Here is a 22,242-nt window from a genome sequence, read left to right as displayed (position 1 = left end):
CAAATCTGGATTTTTGGTATTTTCTATTGAAGTGGCTGTCTATATCACTACTGTGCCAAGTTTATTGTTAAACAATGAGGATTCACTTGTTATTACTGAACTACTTTTGTATACCATTTTTCTCCGCAAAATTTAATGCAAGAGTTTGTGTATTCATGTCTTCTGTATATTATCTTTGTATAGATGTGCTCTTTGCCTAAAATCTCACATAAAAACTTGGATAATCTGATCTGAACTGACTGAAAGTATTGAAACGATGCACACAAACTAGAGAAAGATGACTTTGGAGGAGTAGATATTATTTTAAACATACATTCTCACCTTAACAATTTGTCAACACATAAGCAAAATTACCTGCTTTTATGTGCAAATGACTTCAAAATTATTCATAGTATAAAGTTCTATGTTTTGCGAAAATCGATGACTATTCCTCAAGTTTTTCGTATTTAATAATAAATTATACTTTCTAGAGATATTAGACTTTAAAATGGTATTTTAAAGGTTATGAATTAAAAGTAACCAGCAACATATTGTCTTATGGATAAGGTAAAAGTTATTTGTACAAGGTGATGTTTTTTGCAATTGTGAAGGAGCTCATATTTTTAAAGAACAAAAAGCATTAGTTTTAGCTGACTAAAGTTATATTATATCAAATTACTTGTTCTCCATCGCTAATGAATATGCGAACTGGTGCAATCTGGTGGCAATGACACGAACTATAGCCCTGCCCACTAACAGCGCTAGTTGCCTGAGACCCAATGAGCCGTCTGTGCTTGGTGGATTGTCTAGCTTTGCATATGGTGCCAGTTTTGTTAGTTTCTGTTGCCCTTTTTTTTATTGTTCGTTGAAAATGGAAATTGACAAAATCACGGAGCAACAAATCAGCATCAAGTTTTTGGTGAAGTGCAGTAAAAGTTTTCAAGAAAATATTGAAATGTAGACAGCTGCTTATGGTGATAATTTTCTGAACAAAACGTCTGTTTTCAAGTGGATTAAGCATTTTAAAGATGACCAACAAGACACCATGGATGATGCAAGGCCGGGATGACCTTTAGCCACCTGTGTTGACGACAGCATTGATGTGTGCGGTCCCTTTTCCTTACCGATTGTTGAATAACTGTCCAAATGAACTGAATTCGGGAAAATCAACAGTGCACACTATTTTAACCGAACATGATGGTTGGGTCCTTCACCATGACAATGCACCTGCACATTCAGCTTTGATTGTTCTCCAGTTTCTGACAAAATATTCAATCACCATCCTTGATCATCCTCCTTGATCCTCATTCTTCGCCAGATCTTGCCCCCTGCAACTTTTTCCTATTCCCAAAATGTAAAAATGTGATGAGGTGACATCATTGAGAAGATGTGGACTCAATAAAACAAGAAACGATGAGAAAACTAAAAAGCCTAACTACTGAGGACTTCCAAGGGTGCTTTAAACTGCGGAAAAAAAGATGGAATAAGTGAAGAGCAACAAATGGAGAGTACTTTGAAGGGGACAAAATCGTTGTAGACTAAATTTTGCAGAATAAAGTTTTTATGGCATCAGTTTGGGTATTTATTGGACAGTCCTCATGTACCTATTTATACTATAGTCAATTTCTGTATTATTCTTCCTATTACCTATATGAAATTTATTGTCTATAATTCATTTTATGCTGATTATTTAAACATGAAAATTAGATAACAATTTAGAGCAGGTGGAAGTTGACTTATTTCAAAAGTGTTATCAACCAAAATGGTCAAAGCGGTAAGTGTGTTAGAAAAAGCACTGCATTCAGTAAAGAAGCTTTTACAAGAGGTTTGGAGTTGACTGCAGTGACTTTGACTACAGCTGTTAAGAAAAGATTGGTGGAAACTTTGATATGGAGCATGGTTTTGCGCAGTGCAGAATGAAACATGGTCATTGAAACAAGATAATAGTTATAGATGTATAGAGACATTGAGATGGAGATGGCAAAGGATGGAAAAAGTGAAATCGATGGAAAGGAAAACCAGCGAGGGTGTGCTAAGCATGGTGGTGGAGGAGAGAGGAATGTTGGGGGAAATCCTAAGGAGGCAGGATTGATGGATTCAGAGCATTTGATTGGTGGTGAAATGTGAAAGACTTGGAATGGAAATGAATGGAAAGGAGAGTGCAAGGAAGGGGTAAGAAAAGGATAGGCATATTGGACAGAGTGGAAGGAGGAATTAAGTATGCAGGATTGAAGAAGGGTCTGTTGTAGAGTTGGTTTTTAGGTTGTGTTTTGTTTGGAGAGGCAAAGCAAAATATTTTTTTTCAATGTGTCCATCCAAAATCTGCTGTAAATGGTTGGTCAGCTAATAGTAATGTCATATATTTTTGACAGTGTTTACAGTCTAATTCAGTATGCCATATTATGGTCCATGCTTTCTATCATAGTCTTTATCTGTGTATATTGGCATAAAGGAATTATTTGATAACTTTTGAATATCATAGGTGAGATTGGGTTGCTATTTGAATGCATAATAATTTTTTTATCTCTTTTTAAGTGAGTACCCATAAATGAGTTAGTAGTAGGTTCATAATAATGTTTTATTTTTTAAAATGCAGTTGACAAAGCAGCTGATCAGCTGCCTCACATCATGCCAGATTATATGCTGGTTTTTGCTGTACCTGTCCTGGCTCATGACCCTGAGTTTACATCTTATGATGATCATACGCAACTTCAACGTGCTCGTCAGAGTTTATGGTTTGTTCTTGAGCCTCTCATGACAAGAAATGATGGATACTGCTTTAGCTTCTATAAGACGCTGGTGGAGCGGATGAAAATGCATGTGGATGCCCTTAGGTCAGGAGATGACAACATGAATTATGTAAGTAACCAAAAATGGTCCTCCTTAAACGCTCAAATTCCTAACTAGAGAACAAATATTATTTTAATTTTCATTGCTGTTCCAAGCACAGTGGAACCTTGCGTAATGAGCACCTTGCACAACATACATTTTGCATTATGAAAAATATTGGTCCCGAAAAGGACTCGCTTCCGAGCGACTTGTTGCATAAGGAGTAATGACGAGAGGGGAATTCCCAGATTCATTTCGTGCTTGCAACTACAGTTTGTCTCCAACACTCTTTCTGCTAGCATCTTAGTGTTGCTAGTGATCACATGTTTTTCTAAACTTGTGTTCAAACATATTATTAGTAATGTTTTGTACAAAGTTTGATAATATTTTGTACGTAGTTTTAAAAATCACTCTGAGGAAGAATTTGCAAAAGGAAGCCATAAGAGAATAAAAAGAACTGTAGAAGTGAAAAGTAAAATCACTGAAAATCGGGCAAAAGGTGTGAGCGTGGCTGAGTTAGTATGGACATCAACAATCGGTGGACTATAGGGATTGGCCTTTTCTTCAAGAAATCGGACAAGACTAAGGAGATGAAAGCTTCAAATAAGTGGCAAAGTATCTATGCAAGGGTTTTACATATTCTTAGCAATGACCTTGTTAATTATATGCCAGGATCATCAACAGCCTAACAAATATTTAAGGGTATCTGTGAGTGTTTTCGAATTCCTCAATAAAAGAACAGATGAATGTGATCCATGATCCTAAACATCATAAATACTACATATATGAACATTGCACGTGTATGCATAATTTTCTTTGAATAATCATAGTACATAATTTTTTAAATTATATTAATGCAAAAAGTTGTTTCACTGAATGAGTATTTCCCTTCACGAGAAATATTGCAGAATGGATGTAACTCATATTATGAAGTTCCGCTGTATTAGTTTGTTACTCACTCAACTGGCAAGTCTTTTTTCAGAGAATTACTTTTAGTACATATGGTGGCAAGGAATAAGTGTTGTGGGGGGTTTGAGATGGTGGCAAATGTACTGGCTTCCTACCTAGAGGGCCTGGGTTTGAATCCCGGCAGATATTTTTTCAGTGGTGTCCCGATCCCTACTTGAGGTGCTTTGTGGAGAGCACTTTGAGTAAGTATGCCATCTGTCCGTCTAATGGGACGGGAAGCTGTGGACCCCGTGGCACCTTTCGTCAAGAGTAGGCTAATACTGATGTTGGGTTTCTCTCTTCCTTTCATCCTCTCGTGTCCAACCCTAATGGCGCAAATGACATCAGCTGTCAGTCACCTCCCCTTAAAACTAGAAGTGATGTGGTTTGTGTAACACTGAGTAATGCATTTTTTGTCTTATATTGTTCAAATTTTCATTATTTGTCATACCATAAAAGCCATTAACACAGTAATCAATCCGAAGGTCGGTTTGGTAGGTGATGAGTACTAAGCCCGATGGCATGTGAAATTCACACATCAGGGTAAGGGGGCCAGTTCTTTTTCCTCTGCTGTTATGGTTTCCCAGGAAGATCTGGTACCCGAAAGTCACATAGCTTGGGTAGAGCTGCAGGTGCCCAGAGACTTGCCCGGGAATTGAACCTGGGCCCCTCCGGTCAGTAGTCCAACGCTAACCCCTGGACTACCGCGACCTACGTTTGTCATACATTGAATTAATTTCTACCCGTTTTAAAACTATTAGTTGTGCCACTGTTTCTTCTAAAAATAACAATTGTCAGAATATTCATGTAAAATTTGTGTATCATGCTGAAACTTAAAATATGTGTCTCTGCTATGAAATTTGCAGTTATAGGATGTGAAATAAGTAAGTGAGAATTACATTTACTCCTGAAAAAATTGGTTTTAAGTGGAAAAATGATAAGTACTGATACACACATCAAAAATGTTAAAGAGCTGCCTGTCTATTGCTGTATAACAATAACTTGTTAATAATTTCTCCGTTTCTCATCAAAAGCAGATTAGTAATGACAGCTCATGGAGGTATGATTGATCAATGATGACCAATGATATTGATTCAGCAAGTTTTTTGCTACTGTCATTTTTATCTTCTGAAATTTTTCCCCAGATTATAGTTTTAATGTAATATTGGTATGTGTAGCTGAGTCTTATTACTCCAAATTCGAATGGAACAATGAAATAATTTTTTGAACATTTGTTTTTCCATGTTTTCATTTTGATTATGATATTTTTTCTGCATTTTTTACACCAGTATGAATTGGAATGTAGCATTTCTTGCAAAATGTACTGACTATGTAGAAAATATGTTGGTGATATTCATAGAGTTTCTCAAAATTATTGTTTCAACATTTGCAATGCACTGTGATTCACTATTAATTTCTCTTAATCATTCTAATGATCATTTTTATGTTTCATGAGCAGAAACTCTGGTCAATATGTGACCTTGCAATGGGCCTCATCGTATCAAAAACCACCAATTTTGAGATGAAAGAATTCCCTGCAGAGCCTCGAATACCACCAATGTATTTCAAGAGGCATGAGGATCCTTTGTTTATAAATCAGTGAGTATTAGTTGTAAGAAATTTATTTATGGGGAGAAATAGTACTGTAAATTCTTAAGTATCTCTGTTTGGATTATCGATGCCTTTCACCCCTCTTAGCACCACATAATTTCAATAAAATTACCAACTTAATGATAATTAAATGCTTTGAAACTTCAATATATACTTTTTCAAATCACGGGTTTGAAGTACCTCAGCTTTCTTAGCGTTTTTAATTTTGATTTCGAAATAAAGAGTTGTCAACAGTATTTAATGTTTTCATTTAAAAAATTTTTATTATCTATACTTTCCCTCGCATTTATTAGCTCTGAGAATTACATTTCCACCTTTTAGTTGAGCAAATCTATTGTTTTAGGGTGCAAAAATTAAGTCTTTAAGTGTCTCCAATCCATTATTTTAATTGGTATCATGTGTACGAATCTAAATCTGCGATCCTTTTTTACAATTCATCTTTTACTAGTGATTTGTTTTTCCTGCATACATGATTGGTTTAGCTTTCTGACAATGCATTCTTCTCTAATCCTGATGATCGTTCGGTGTTTTTGTTAAACTGTAATTACACCTTAGCAAAAATGGCTAAAAAACAGAAAAATTATTCTTTGCAGTGCTAAAAAACTCTTGGTTTATCTCAGGGAACTAAAAAGGAGAGTTAATTTGTTTCCTACTCATATCACTTGTTGTTAAAAAACTATTTTTATTCAAATAATTTGAATCTGTTTATAGCATGACCGTATTATTGTCTGCATATTGTGTTATCAGTGTTTTTCAAATATCCTTGCTTCATCATGCATCCATTAGCATGGATATTCAAGAGTTTACTGTACTTTTTTGCTGAAGCAACGTGAATGCATTTTGATAAAAATTTTAAGTTCCTCTAGTCAATGTATGACTTTAAAAACCTGTTTAATAAAAGCTATATTTTACTAGTACAAATGTTCAATGACACCATATTCTGAAGTATATTTTTGCATCATACTGGAATTATCTTCAAAAGGAGAATCATGTGTAAAGCTATTTCAGCATAAACTGTGAGGGCCTTATGCTTGATAATGTCTGTATTAGAAAATGTTTTCATTGTGCATTATGCGTTCTAGTAAATATGAGCTCAACTTGCTTCAAACATTTTGGTCATTAAAATTTGAATTTTCCTCAGTTCTGAGCATAATCTGGAAAAAAAGCTAATGATGAGAGGTGTAGGTGACACAAAATGGTATCAACATTAATTATGTAAACACATTTAGCACCATACCGACCATATTTGGTATTATCACAGTAAACACCACCAGTGTGAAAATTCATCATCAGCATCTTTCGCAAAACCTAATCTTTCTACCTCAAATTAAATTCTTCGAATTCTACTGCTCGTGGAAAGTGTGCTGAACATCTTTTTTATTTTTGTTTTGCAGCCGAATTTATCTCCCGCAAGAGTTCATATACTTGCAACCCAAGAAAGGTGGTCATATTGGTGATAAGGTAGCTGTTGGCTCTGTCAGCACTCCAGGTGCTCCAGCAGCTGCAGTTTCTACTGTTGGTGCCAATTCTACTGGCTGCAAGAAGGGGAAGGGCAAGGGACGAATATCCAGTGGAGGATCAGGTGGCTCTGGTCTTGATGTTGAAAGGGTGAGTTCATTAACAATGTTCACAAGTGGGCATAATATAATTTTGTTTTGTCTCCAAATTCACCGATGGACTTAGCCTGAATTGGTAGTTTCTTTTTCTCGATTTTAGCATTTGGTTTAAAAAATTGAATTGACTTGAAATAGTAAATTTTTCAGGAAATTTTGTACTGGAGCCAATAACTCTTGCAGTTAACATTTACAGCTATAGTGGCTTTCATCATATACTCATAAAAATGGGCAATTTAAGTTATAGTCTCTGGATAGTGCATTTGTTGGCATACTGAAGTTCATGAGAAAATTCAAGGGAAATAGATAGCATTGCATCTTGTCAGCCAGAAGTGTGGTTGGCCTCAGTTTGATATTTTAGTTTTTTGCTTCTCTTCCACGGATCCAGGTATTTGTCTTTGCCACCGAGGCACATCCAGAGAGTGTGGCTTAGTCTGGCATTTTCAGATTATGCCTGTTGCTTGAATGGTATTAGTTTTGTGCCTTGCATAGATGCTTCTTGTTTTTTCAATCAGTGATGGCTTATCACATCTCTAAAATAACTAACTGGTATATAGAAAATCAGAGGGGTGTGGTTTCTTGTTTTAAGTGTCACATAAATTTTGAGTTCAAACGTTGAAATTACAGAATTTTTCAATAGTATTTCAGTATTCAGGTGAGCACTGTGCTAAAAATAGTTCTAGAACAATATTTTGAAAGGAACTTGCATGTGTAATTTCTTAGAAACTTGCATAGGAGTTTAGCGAATGTCATTGCAAACTTTCCTTTTGAAATTCATCATCTTATTTATAATGTACTTCCCTGAATTCCAGTTACACTTCAGCCTTAATGAACAAAATACTTATCTATTAGTTCACTTACCAAAAATAATTTATGTACGTAAATATTAAATTGGTTTAGTGAAATAAGTGATAGGCTGGTTAACAGATGTCTCATTATCATTTATGACGGTGGGTCAAATTACGGGACTCTTCCATTTGATATAGTCAGAGTTGGAGGAAACTAATTATCTGGTGTGTGACTTTACTTCAGCTTTAGCATCTAATAAAATATGGAAAATTGATTCTTATTTCGGCTACAGCCTAAAAGACATTTTAAATACAAACAAGACAGGTGTATTTTTTAATTTACTGCCAGTAAAAGCACTGTGCTTCATATGCAAACAATGTCATGGAGGGGTGCTCTGCTAACTTAAGCTTACTGTTATATTAAACACAAATGCAGATGGAAGTTAGACGCTTCAACTACTAGTGGTTGGCATGTCAACTTGTCCTGGATGCTTAACATATCATCGGCTTGGAAGCAAGCGAAGGATTCTAAAATATTTTATTGCTTTAGGAAGGCAGGATTTTATGTTGATCGTGATGAAGGAATTCAAGTTGATGTTATTTGTGATGATGATGCTATAGACAATTAAGCATGTAAAAATGAAAATTCTCCTTTGCCAGCTAATTGCATTTTTCCACATGCAGCAATTTTTTCTGGGGTCCCTAGAAAAGTGCAAATTCGGAGATTATCTGTGTATGTAAAAAATAGAAGTTGTAGTTAAGGATACTGCCAACCAGCTTAATATGACAGTAATGAATAAAGTAACTTTTTATTTGTTAAGTTGAAAGTAAACGATTAATTCTCATTTTCTTTTATTGGAAATATTGTTTCATTTGCATATTTATTTTATTAGAACCTTATTCTGTTGCAAATTCACTGCAATCATGGCACAATTCACTTTAGCCATTTGAAATGGACAATAGAAAAAGGAAAATCTATTAGCAAAATAGGAAGAAATAATATTTATCTGGAAGAATATATTAAATGCATAGACTAGCTTAGCGGAAGCTCATAGGAAATGTTAAAGCATTAACATAGTGTTGACTCAATGGGGGTTCCCCTAATGTGAGTGATGAAGAAAGAGTATCTTGCTCTAAGAACTCACCTTTTGGCCCACTTAAAGTGAAGTGAGGCTTGCGGAAGAAAAGTACAATTGATAAAAGACACTTTCATTATCTGCTCTGAAAACATTAGTTGTGTAAGCTCTAATTTACTGTTTGACAATTCATGCCAAGGCTAGGCACGCATTCCTATTTTTGTATTACTAAGTACTTGTGACAGCATGTGCTTCATTTCTGAATGTAGCATGTAATATTTAATTAAAATATTGCCTGGTCAATTTGGATATTGTTTTAATGATCAGCTAAAATAGCATCATGAATTTATTGGGCAATTCTTAAACCATAATTGTTTTGACATTTTTATTTCTAACCTGTTATTTTCAAAGTCAAAATTTTCCGATGCCATGAATTAAACAAGTGAGGTTTCACTGTGTATAAACACTAGCAAAAATACCCATGTCTTCTAGCACCAGGATTTAGTATGCAAGAATGTTTGTACATGGGTAACCCTACTTTAGGTTATTGAATCTATTTGGGTAAGATGTGATACAGTTTGGACTGATTTGCTTTGAAATTGATGACAAATAAGCTTTGCCCACCCGTACTAATTATTGATGCTCTAAGCCTTTCCAACAGATAGGGGCAGGCTGTGTAAATAGACTTGTATACTTACAAGATTTATTCTTTGTATAATTTCTGAAGGAAGTTGAAAAATATTTTACTTCATTTTTCAGCGTCCAATGGTATGTTTTTCTTTTATATTTCTCAAATCTTACAGTCTTATATTTCCTCTGGGAAAAATACACATCTACTGATTTTGAAATCTCATGGCCCACATTAAATTTGTTTTGGCTATTTCCTCTTACATCTTGCTATAGTGGAAGCTCAATATGACAAGAGATTACAGTTCATATGATATCATTACCTATATCGAGGTCTCTTCATTATTGATTGTGATTTAATCATTATTTATTAGCTTATTCTTTCAGAATATTATAGCCATTAGCATTTTATGTCATAGGTGTTTGAGGATATCAACTGGAAAACTATTGTTATTAATTTATCGCACATTTTAGGAATTTGTACAATATTCATAACCATTCACTGCATATGATGTAATAATATGCATAAAAAAACTGTTGGTGACTGAACTTGGTGGCTACACTGGTTTGATATCATAAACATGGTAAATCATTGGCAAGAGTTTTATGGATTATATTTTGAAATGGGTTGATAATGTAATCTATTAATCCAAAGACTTGGAAAATTAAAATTTTTGTTTTTCTTAATTTAAATTTTCAACTACATATATATGGATATAGCTGGTATGAAACACTGGACGAGCTGCTTAAATTTGTTGACTGCATCAGTTGCAAAGGGCAGATCTGTTTTGTCAAATTTTAATTTGAATCTGTTTACAAGCAATGACAGTGCTTTAGAATGACTGAAATGCTGTACTGCAAAAAATAAATGAGCCATAAAAAGCATGTTTGCCAAGAAATTACAAATGGTTAGTGGAAAATGGTTGAATATATGTGCACTTGGCCGTACAATAGAGATGCAATTGTATGATTTCCGTGTTTACACAGATATATTTGAGACACTCATAATATAGAACAACCACTGTGGGCACCATGCATAGGCATTGGCACTACCAATTGATTATACATGTTAATAAGAGGGCAATGAACTTTATTGGGTTTTACATGTAATACTGAGAGCCTCGTTAAATGCTGTACTTCATCAAGCTTCCAGTGTATTTTCTCTCACTACTGAACATTGAAGCACTCGCATGCACAATGGTTAACAGAGATAATAAGGACGAAGGGCCGTCTCAACCTCTGGGTTCATAACTTCACATCTCATATTTAGGATGTTTCTTGTTGTCCTTCTTTTAACATCCAATCCTCTCACTGTTCATCTTGTAACTCTACGAGGGTAGTCCCAGAAGTACCTGACCCAACAAAGAAGACACAAAAATTTTGGAAAAAAATGTATTAATTTTCAACAAAATCTTCTTTCAGCTCTATACACTTTTCCCAGTGATGCTCAATAAGTTTGATACCCTTTTTATAATAAGAACTGTCTTGCTCCTGAAAATAACCATTGACTGCCAACATCACTTCTTCACGGTTGGAAAATGTTTGACCCCAGAGACATTTTTTTGTTTGCGAACAGAAAATAATCTGAGGGGGCTAAATCTGGCAAATAAGGTGCATGAGGTAGCAATTCAAACTTTAATTTATGAAGTTCGGCCATTGCAATAAAGGATTTGTGAGCTGGTGCATTGTCTTGATGAAACAACACTTACTTCCTAGCCAAATGCAGCCGCTTTTGCTTGATTTCTTCGCTCAAACATTGCAATAAGTTGGCATAATACTCGGCGTTGATAGTTTTTCCTTTTTCAAGATAGTCAATGAAAATTATCACACGCGCATCCCAAGAAACCAATGCCATGACCTTGCTAGCGGGTGAAATGGTCTTTGCCTTCTTTGGAGCCGGATCTTCCTTTTGATCCAAGGTTTTGATGGTTCTTTTGTCTTGGGTGTGAAGTAATGGACCCATGTTTCATCCATGGTTATGAAACAGCACAAAAATTCTGCTATGTTGCTGTGAAACTGCCTGACACTGAATTGAGACATCTTCACGACTATGGTTTTGCTCTAGTGTGAGCAAATGCAGCACCCATCTTGCACACAGCTTTTTCATGTCCAAATTTACTGTTAATATGCGATGCACTGCACTTTTTGAAATGCCTACTATGTCTCCAAGCGCACGTACTCTCAGTCAAAGGTAATCCAGTATCACTTTGTGGATTTTCTTCACTGTTTCTAGAGTTGTCTCCTCATTTGGTTGACCAATGCGATGCTCATGTTGACAGCTCAGAAGGCCTCGTTTAAACTCTGCTACCCAATATTTTACTGTGGTAAACAAAGGAGCAGACTCACCCAGAGTAGAATCCAGTTCAGATTTTATATTGGTTGGGCTGAGGCCTTTCAAATAAAAATATTGTATCACATAACGATGACCAATTTTCTCCATTTTTACTAATTCACTGAAAACATTCACTGTTAATGGCTGCCAAACAAAGATAAAAAACATTGCGTCTTCAAACTTGAAATATATGCTTTATAGATTGCATACTTTCTAATATAGTGATATATTTCAAACAACTACTCCATCTATGCCATCTCTAGGTCAGGCCAAGTACTTCTGGGACCACCCTCGTAACATATATCTCATGGTGGATTGGTATAATAGATTTGCATTCCTCCCCATGTAGTCTAATCTATGAAAAGCCTCTAAAATAGCATAGGTGTTAAGAGTAGAAATTTACATTGCAAGGAATGGGGCATTCCCCCTTTGAAATTATTTAAATATATTTGAGAAACATTGTGTCTTATTACTAAATAGGCATATGACGTGTCAATGTTATGGTGAGTGTAGTGGAATAAGAGTATAAAAAAATTAACTCCTATCTAATTTTTGCGCATCCACTGTCCGTCTGTGGGCTCAGAACTACCCTGTGAGATGACTAAAGCTATGTTTTCATGCATCTGAATTTCTGTTTCCGGAGGCAGCATAGCTTATTGAAACAGAAAGCTGTGTAGGCAACAATGCTGCAAGAGGTGATCAACACTCAACCTTGAATATGAGTCAGCATTGTTACAGTTGCAGCAATTAGTGAACAGGAAAATGAGAGAGACAGGGAATTTACTAATCAATTGGGAATAAGGGAAAAGTTTGGGTATTAGCTACTGGTAAACTAATTTCATAAGTATATACCCTGTTTAAAGAATTTCCATGTATGTCACCTGATGATGATGCGTAGCATTGAAACCATGTTCATGTGAAGTAATTAATCTTTATGTGGAAGTGCAAAGTTTATTTCTCTGCCCTCATCATGAAGGAATTCGACAAAGTTAAGCCTGAAACTGTTATGTTTGAAGTTAAGAGATATTTATGTATGCAATGATGCAATATCTTCTATTATTTCTGAGTAAAGATGGGAATGCGTAAGTTATGAGAGAGCAAGAAATGTGCTAGTAATAATGGTGTAAAAAACCATCATTGCAATAATGAATCGGAAGGTCTGTTTGTTTGGTGTCAGTAGAGGTCACCCAATACTAAGCCCAACAGCATGTGAAATTCACACATCAGGGAGGGGGGGGGGTCAATTACACGACTTGGGTGAATCTGAGGATGCCCAGAGAGGCATGCCCAGAAATCACCCGGTTCCTCTGGTTAGTATTCCAATGCGCTACCATGCCATTAATTGGTATAATATTTCTGAGAAAAGAACTGACAACTCAACTCATGCATGATTACCACCTGTTATTTACCCTAAGTTTTTAGGGATTAGTTTGTGTAAGGCATATAGTGAAAAAATTGTAGTGCAGTTTCTCTTTCCTCCTAGTGCTTCAGCAGATATGAAAGCAGTATATGTTAGTGTGCATGCTGTTTTGATAGAACAAACTAAACTTTGATGCATAAAAGTCTAGCTGATGATGTTTATTTATGAATTATTTTACTCTTGAGTAATGTTAAAACTCGAAGAATGAGTTAAAAATTAAGTAGATGTTTCAATTTTATTGATGAATTGATTATGTTTGAAAATAAACTATCATTAATGCTTGGTGAAATTCTCATTTAAAAGTTCAGGGTGGGCCAATTTCTGGTTTGAGATGATTGATAAGATTTATACTTATGTTAAACAGAGTTAGAAATTTGAAAATTGCAGAGAGAACACTACTAAGCAATTGCATTAATGACCATATACCATATTTTTAAATGTGTGATTAATGATAATAGCTGTGCTATTCATTTGCACTTGCATTTTTCCATTCCCTCTAGTACAGTTATGCATTCTTTCACTTCTCTTATGCTATATTAGTGCTCATTTTGAGCAAAAAGGGGAAGAACATTTGAGATATGTTATTTTATAAATCTGACCAAAATGAAATGAAAATGATATTAAATACACATTAATATTTGTCATACCATAGTAACAATTGAAATGTGATCAAAGAATGTAAATTGCTGTTTAGGAGCTTGGCATATGTAAAACTTGGTTAAAGGAAATCTTTGTCACACCATCACCCTCTTTTCTTCTTGCCTTGAGCTATGCCCCATTACAAGCAGTCATTACTTCTATTCATATTGTGATTTTTCTATGGCACTTTAAATCTTTGATAAAGATGTGAAATGTACCACCAAAACTCATCAATGGGTAATTAAGTAGGGTAATTGCTTAGCCAGGACTACTAGTCAATTGATTTATTACACTTATGACAATAATAAAACTTACAATGTGGCCCATTGAGTGCTCATATAGCCATATTTCTTATGAGAACATGTCATATACTGATTCATTTATTTGAATTTCTATTTGTTATTTGTTTCTTCACTTCTATGTATGATTTTTTATTTCATCACACTTGTTTTAGGCATTATTGCCATCACTGTATTTGACTCATTTTTGCCTAATTGAAGGATCCATATCATTTGCTACCACATTTAACCCAATGCATATAGAATGTTTCTCTGTTCAAATGAAAGCAGTCATTATCATTTTTTGTTAAATATATTTTAAGTATAGTCTCGACAAGGACTAAGAAATAATTAAGAAGCATTAAGGGGAAAGCTATGAAGTTCTTTGGAGTGACCTTTCTTACATTCAAGTATCTTCAATCTAGATTCAAACCAATATTTAAACCTTTAAGAGTGAAGATATGGAAAGAAGTGAGACTTGGTGTTACATTTTTGTCTATTAAGTCTCAAATGGACTCATTCAATAAGATGGATCAGTGGTTAGGAATAAAAAGGTTTTCACGGCCATAAGTAGCATCATATCTTATTACCAGAAAATCAGAAGAAATTTGTTTTCCTGATTCCTTTGGCATTAACAGTATTGAGCTGTTGCTATATAGGTTTGTATTAGTGTGCAATGAACTTTCTACTTCATTAAAATGCCTAATATTTTAGAAAAAGTCGGTCCTGTTAGGCCATCCATTTTAATATAATAATGTTAGTCTCTTTTTTGCTTTTATGCTCATACAATTACATAGTTGATGGAGGTTTCCCCTAAATTGTGTCTTTGGCAGTTGTAGTTATATGTAGTGTAGTTAAGTCATCTATCCTTGTTATTAATTTAAAAATTGTGTGATCAGATGAATGTTCACCTGACTAAAACACTGCCAGGTCAAGAAAATAGAATTTAATTGTATCCAGTGACAGTCTTGTTGTGAAATTCAGCTGCTTTTTTCAATTCATTTGGTAATGAGAGAGTGGCTTTTATTAGTGCATTTACAGCTGTACCAAATGTAATCTGTACATATTTGCCTCTGTATTCTTTATCATACCATCACCATCAGTATTTGAACTTGATGATTGGTTGACTGTAGTATCCATATCCAATGCTCTCTTACTCCATGATATTTTTCCCTTCTTACATCCATCTTAATTGGTCTCTTGATCTTCTTTGAAGGCCTTATTATACTGTTTTATTTATTGAGTTGTTTCATGTATCATATTGCTAACAAATTCACCATGCCCAAAGCAATGCATAAAAATTAAATCTAATCAGAGTGAAATCCCTTCGTAAGCAATGGAAATAACCTTACGTGGTGAGAAAATAGGCTGATTGAAAGTACCGCATTTTCCCATCGATAACGCGCACCTTATGTATAATGTGCACCCAGATCTTTTTAGTTACCATGAATTTGAATAGATACCATACACCCAGAGCTTCATTGTTATCTTGAATGCGTATAGATGCCGCGCATCTGTATATATGTACATATATATGCACGTAAAATTGTATATATTGTGTAAAAATACATCTATATCCGTACACTAATAGATGGTTACAACCAATGAATTCATGAAATCATAATTGCCTGTGGCTATATCTACCATAGTGTATACAGAAGATTAGAGTCAGGTAATTGAAATTAATTCCAAACAACAGAAGGATCAAAACATAAACAATATTTACCAGCCAGCACAATATGCTGCCTTATTGCTTTCTCGCTGTGATTCAAATGAGACATTAGTTTGTGTGCTGATTTATTTGCTGTATGAAGTAACTTTCAGCAAATCAAATATTAAAAAAATGAGAAAATAAATGAAATAGAATTTTGTTGTTTTGTTTGCTTTACTTCACTTTGTTACATAGTATATAGCTTGTAGTATTGGCACTCAGCTGTTCTGGACACCCTCCAAGTTCTATGCAAGTGCTGCCTACATGGTGATTGTTTCAAACCTGAATTGAGTTAAGCTTTTGTAATTTAGAATTTTATCAGGAAAATTACCCATGGAGAAGGAAATCGTATACAGTGATGATTAAGATAGAAGCCATCAATTTCGCGAAAGAAAAAGGAAGTTACGAGGCTGCCAGGATTTATTCATTAATAAATCTTTTAAATCAAAGTTACGTTCTAGTTGGGAAAAGTGGATGATGTCTGGTATGAAAGAATACACAGAATTAGGAAGGATTAAAAGGGTGTCTTGTGAAGAAATAGCTGGTGGATCCTGGAAAGTTGGCAGGTGGCAGGGTGACTTGTGTAAAAAACAGATTTGAAAATGCTGTAGGCAATAAATCAACGTCAGTGCTAGAAGATGAGGAAAAGTTGACTTTGTAGAGTGAACTCTGTGGTAAGAAATAAGAGATAGTAAATACGCTTAATTCATGTAATTGTGATTCAGGTGACTAATTTCTTTGATTCGAGTGATCTACCATAAATTTATATGTATGTTTATATAATACAATGTACTCTACTTATACGTGAGGTACTATGCATTAGAATAAAGGAGAACTATGTATTAGAATATGCTTCTTCTTTTTCTAATGTATTTATGAGATGAAATAACTGTAATAGCAGCAGATGTGTATAAAATACAATGCAATTTGAAAGGCAAGTGCTTCCAGACTAATTTATTTTTGCGAGAGACTTCTGTAAATTATCGTGTACATAGGTATGTAAATGTTTGGATTTTTTCAATTTTTATTACATAATAAGCATCGCCATTTTTTTCAATCATCTGAACACTTTTGTATTGATAATGCCTGCGTTATTGATGGGAAAATATGGTAGTTGAAATAGGTTAGATTCTTAACAACTGTGCCTAAATTAATTCCTTGATGGTTACCTCACTTCAGGTTCTCTTTTGTTGCTGCTCTTGCATTTTGTTTTAATTCATTCATTTTCTCATCACTTTTGAATGCATTGAAATTTTCATTGATGCTTGCTAAGCTCACCCCTGTTCCCAGGGCCAGCATCATGTTTTGGTATTTTATTCATTATTATTGGTCTTTCTCTTGAGAATTAAGATGCCCCACTCAGTGATCAAGTATGCCACATGTGGATCGGTGTTTTCCACGAAAGGGTGGAATGCAATTGAGAGTACCAGAAGGGAATAGACCCATTGAGTAAGCTTACACATCTGCACATGTGGTGCTAGTGAATTTTTCCTCTCTACACACTTAGGTGTTAGGCATTAGTGAGGGTCTTCCGCTACCGGTAAGTGAGTTCCGCAACAGTAAGCCCAATGGCCTGTGTACATTTCTTCAGTTTGAATTGCTGAGCCCCCACTTGGTCCTCTTTTCAATCTCCACGTTCATATCAATTTTTTCAGTTGCTGTAATGTTATTATTGTACATTAATTTTTATTGCTCTTTTGCCTCTGGCTACTCATTGATAACTTAGTTATGAACATGTTATGAGAGAGATAATTAAAAGGATTGAGGCTTTAAATACTTACATTTTATTTATATAACTAAATATACATTTAACGTATTGAGCCTATTTGTCATGAATCGCTGCAGCTAATGTATTGTTGAATTGTTACATATATTATCCTCAGCCCATGTAAATTAACTTAATAGATTCAAAATATTCATGATATTTCAAATTTAATTTAGAATTACACTAAACACCATAAAGTTGATATCAATTAATATGCGAAAGCATAAGGTTTATTGACCATATAATAATCAGGCAACTCTTTTAACCTGTGAAACCAATGGCTCATCTATTATTTGCCTGATTGCCCTTATCATCCCTCTTCCTCATCTCCATCTTTCTTATTGGTCTTCATTCACCTGGTGTATTAGGGTAAACAACACTTGCATCTTGTAGTTAATTCATTGCATTGTTATAATTGAGATAAGTAAAGAGTATCCTGAATAAGATTAGTGGAGGAATATGTGTAATAGAATTTTAGACACATATTCACTACAATCACAAATTCAGATTTATCTGAAGCTAGCATAAAAGTGATAATTTGCTAATTAAGAAATATTGTTTTATTTATGTAATAACATAGATTATATATTTAACATAATTTTGATGCCTGTCTCATCATTAAATATAGTCAAAAGGAAAGAATTTATGCTAATGCAAAGCTTTTGGCATTTACATTGTCCGGAATGCATCTTTGACGTAAGTATGGATAAGGATTCAAAAAATAAGTAAAACTGAGAATGGGAATATTTTGTGATGATCTGCTCTTTGCCTGGTAATGAGGAATGAGGATATTTCAACTCGATGCTCATATAATGAAAGGAGAAACTTTGTAATTCCACATAGATTTATTCGACGGACGACCTAGGTTTCGACGTGGCACGTCATCATCAGGTACATTTTGTAAAGAAGACAGAGAATATATAGTCACACAAATTGGGGGGGTGGGTTGGGGGGGGGGGAAGGCGAGAAGAGAGACAACTCCCCGGTCTGAGGTGAGGGTTAGGGGGTGGAAGAGGGGAAAAAACCCAGGGGGGGGGGGGGTGTTGGCCCGGAGGTGGTTAAGGGGGTTGAGAGCAAGGGGCTAGAAGAAAGGAAAGGATTAGGAACTCTGTAAACTCAGGAAGGGGGAGGTGGTGAAGGGGACGCGTGGATCAGGAGGGAGAGGGGAAACCCAGAATATACGTAAAAACGCTGTATTAAGAGCCGGTAGGGGAGGAGGTAAGGTAGGTGGGGTGTCATTAGGTGTGGAAGGAAGGAAGGTCTAGAAGGGGGGAGTGGGAAGGGTACAAGATTTCGTTAACAATGGTAACCTTATTCTTAACACATTTCAAAATTTCAAATTGCTCTAGCGCGTCAAGCCTTTGTCCTTTCTTCTCAAAATGTAAGAACTCTGGCACAAAATCACTCCGATGATTCTCGTCCAGCAGATGTTTGGCAAAGAGAGACGCCGAGTCCTTATTTTTGACGCACGATTGGTGTTCCTTGATCCTCTCTTTAAACTTTCTCCCAGTCTGGCCGATGTATCCTGCTCCACATTGACAATTTAATTTATAAACACCACTTTTCTCACTTGTAGGGATTCTGTCTTTGGTATGAGAAATTAAATTCCTCATGCACTGTTTGTTATAAAACGCTAGTCTAATTTTGTCTTTGGGGATTTTTCTGCATACCCTCAGGGATAATGGGCCTAAATAGAGAAACCTTCTCCATTGAGCCCTTGATATATCGCTAGGTATAGACCCATAAATACTGTTTCTGGCTAACTTGGACATTTTCCTCTTATAAAGTTTGTCTATTAGTTTTTCCGGGTAGCCATTGTTTACTGCTATTGTCTTAATAATATTAAGTTCCTTTAAAACGCTGGAAACCGTCATTGGTATTGAAGTTAGTCTATTGATCATGGAATGAAATGCTGCAAGTTTTTCCATATTTACCATTTTCCATATTTAGGAAAGACACATACACGGACCATGTTATTCACTCCACCTCCAGACATTGCTTTTCACAAAAACTTGCAGCATTTCATTCCATGATCAATAGACTAACTTCAATACCAATGACGGTTTCCAGCGTTTTAAAGGAACTTAATATTATTAAGACAATAGCAGTAAACAATGGCTACCCGGAAAAACTAATAGACAAACTTTATAAGAGGAAAATGTCCAAGTTAGCCAGAAACAGTATTTATGGGTCTATACCTAGCGATATATCAAGGGCTCAATGGAGAAGGTTTCTCTATTTAGGCCCATTATCCCTGAGGGTATGCAGAAAAATCCCCAAAGACAAAATTAGACTAGCGTTTTATAACAAACAGTGCATGAGGAATTTAATTTCTCATACCAAAGACAGAATCCCTACAAGTGAGAAAAGTGGTGTTTATAAATTAAATTGTCAATGTGGAGCAGGATACATCGGCCAGACTGGGAGAAAGTTTAAAGAGAGGATCAAGGAACACCAATCGTGCGTCAAAAATAAGGACTCGGCGTCTCTCTTTGCCAAACATCTGCTGGACGAGAATCATCGGAGTGATTTTGTGCCAGAGTTCTTACATTTTGAGAAGAAAGGACAAAGGCTTGACGCGCTAGAGCAATTTGAAATTTTGAAATGTGTTAAGAATAAGGTTACCATTGTTAACGAAATCTTGTACCCTTCCCACTCCCCCCTTCTAGACCTTCCTTCCTTCCACACCTAATGACACCCCACCTACCTTACCTCCTCCCCTACCGGCTCTTAATACAGCGTTTTTACGTATATTCTGGGTTTCCCCTCTCCCTCCTGATCCACGCGTCCCCTTCACCACCTCCCCCTTCCTGAGTTTACAGAGTTCCTAATCCTTTCCTTTCTTCTAGCCCCTTGCTCTCAACCCCCTTAACCACCTCCGGGCCAACACCCCCCCCCCCCTGGGTTTTTTCCCCTCTTCCACCCCCTAACCCTCACCTCAGACCGGGGAGTTGTCTCTCTTCTCGCCTTCCCCCCCCCCCAACCCACCCCCCCAATTTGTGTGACTATATATTCTCTGTCTTCTTTACAAAATGTACCTGATGATGACGTGCCACGTCGAAACCTAGGTCGTCCGTCGAATAAATCTATGTGGAATTACAAAGTTTCTCCTTTCATTATGTTAAGTCGATTCCATGAAGTCACGCCTGAGACAACGAATTATATCAAGTGCGCCAGTAACGCAGTGAAGGCAATATTGTATAGAAGACTCTCCATCAAATACCTGAACGCGTCGCTCAACATCTACTTCAACAGTCGCTGCGTCTCCCTCGGGATCTTCCCGAAGTACGTCAATATCCATTGTAAGGAAACCCGATCTTCAGCAGGAAACTTCGCCATGGAAGTAGCCAAGAAAACCTGGCTAAAACGGGAACTGCATGAGTGGTATGTAAAAAGGGACGCTATTTCCGAATATTTACTGTTATTACATGTGGAACTAACCCACGAGCTCAATTGGATTGAGTGGTTGTGTCTCGATGATAAAGTGCGACAACAATGTAGTGAGATCTCTTGTCTCAAAAGAGCTACTATCAACCGGAAACTCGAGGTACTTCAACAACGTGACAAACCTACTCGGAAATCGGACTTTTCTCCCGACCATGACTCCCACCAATTTGGACCACGAATTGTGAATCTTTCAGGACATTCCTTTAAACCCAGTGAAGTGTTATTATTGGAAAAAGGACTCAAACACATTCCTCACATCCCTGTCTCCGACAAAGACTTGGTAAACTTAGCTGTGGACTGTGAAGTCGCCCTCCGGAAAGAAAATAGTGCTATCAAACACGTTGTTAAACAGCAGTTACTTAAGGCCTCTCAAATTAGAAACGAAGTAATTTATTCTTCCGAGAACGCGGCTTTGAGGTCTATAAAACGTACTTTGGCCGCCAAAGACCTGATTATACAAAAAGCCGATAAAGGCAACGCAGTGGTGGTGATGGAAAAAAGCAGTTATGTCAAGAAATGTGAAGACTTCATTAAAGCAAACGACTTAGAAGTCCTTCGTTCTGATCCCACCCCTAAATTCCAACAAGAGTGCAAAAAAGAGTTAAAAGCCTGTGAGGGACTGTTTAAATGGTCAGAAATTTTTCAACTTTTCCAAATGAATCCTTCCGCTCCGAGATTTTTCGGACTCCCGAAAGTGCATAAGAAAGACATTCCGATAAGACCAGTTGTTTCAAGTGTGTCTTCCCCCAACCACCTGCTAGCGAAAAAACTCAATGTGTTATTTAGAGACTTGTCTCAATTTTCTGCGAAGTACAGTGTGTTAAACTCAGTGGACTTGGTGAACAAGCTCTCGGGAATGACAATTCACAAAAAGTGCACTCTAGTGTCTTTTGACGTAAAAGATCTTTTTACCAACGTGAACCCGAAAGTAGCCGTGAACCTAGCGCAGGACATCCTCCTTCGGAAGTCCATCTCGACTCCCATTGCCTATGAACTGTGTCTTCTTCTCTCCTTGTGCGTCTCCCAGAATTATTTCGTCTTCAACGGACAGTTCTACAAACAGTCCAATGGTTTAGCCATGGGCTCTCCCCTGTCCCCTGTCTTAGCAGATATTTACATGGACGCATTCGAAAAGGACTTATTTTCCTCTCCCCACCCCCTCACCAAGAACGTAGTTAG

General features: G+C 36.2%; 1 protein-coding gene across 5 annotated transcripts in view; it reads left to right on the top strand.

Annotated features, from left to right (window-relative positions):
• Positions 1–22,242, top strand: part of pds5 (cohesin associated factor B pds5) — an 80,934-nt gene that overhangs the window by 29,888 nt on the left and 28,804 nt on the right. For all 5 annotated transcript variants that reach the window (XM_071590785.1, XM_071590781.1, XM_071590782.1 and 2 more), the window contains exons 20-22: positions 2,576–2,838; positions 5,216–5,355; positions 6,762–6,975. In XM_071590785.1, the coding sequence (XP_071446886.1) occupies positions 2,576–2,838; positions 5,216–5,355; positions 6,762–6,975 (617 nt within the window). The remainder of the gene's footprint in view (positions 1–2,575; positions 2,839–5,215; positions 5,356–6,761; positions 6,976–22,242) is intronic.

The sequence above is a fragment of the Hetaerina americana genome, unplaced genomic scaffold, assembly GCF_022747635.1.
Source record: "Hetaerina americana unplaced genomic scaffold, ioHetAmer1.1.p SCAF_4, whole genome shotgun sequence".
NCBI lineage: Eukaryota > Metazoa > Arthropoda > Insecta > Odonata > Calopterygidae > Hetaerina > Hetaerina americana.
Note: the sequence above shows the minus strand (reverse complement) of the source record. Positions and strands in the feature narration are given on the sequence as shown.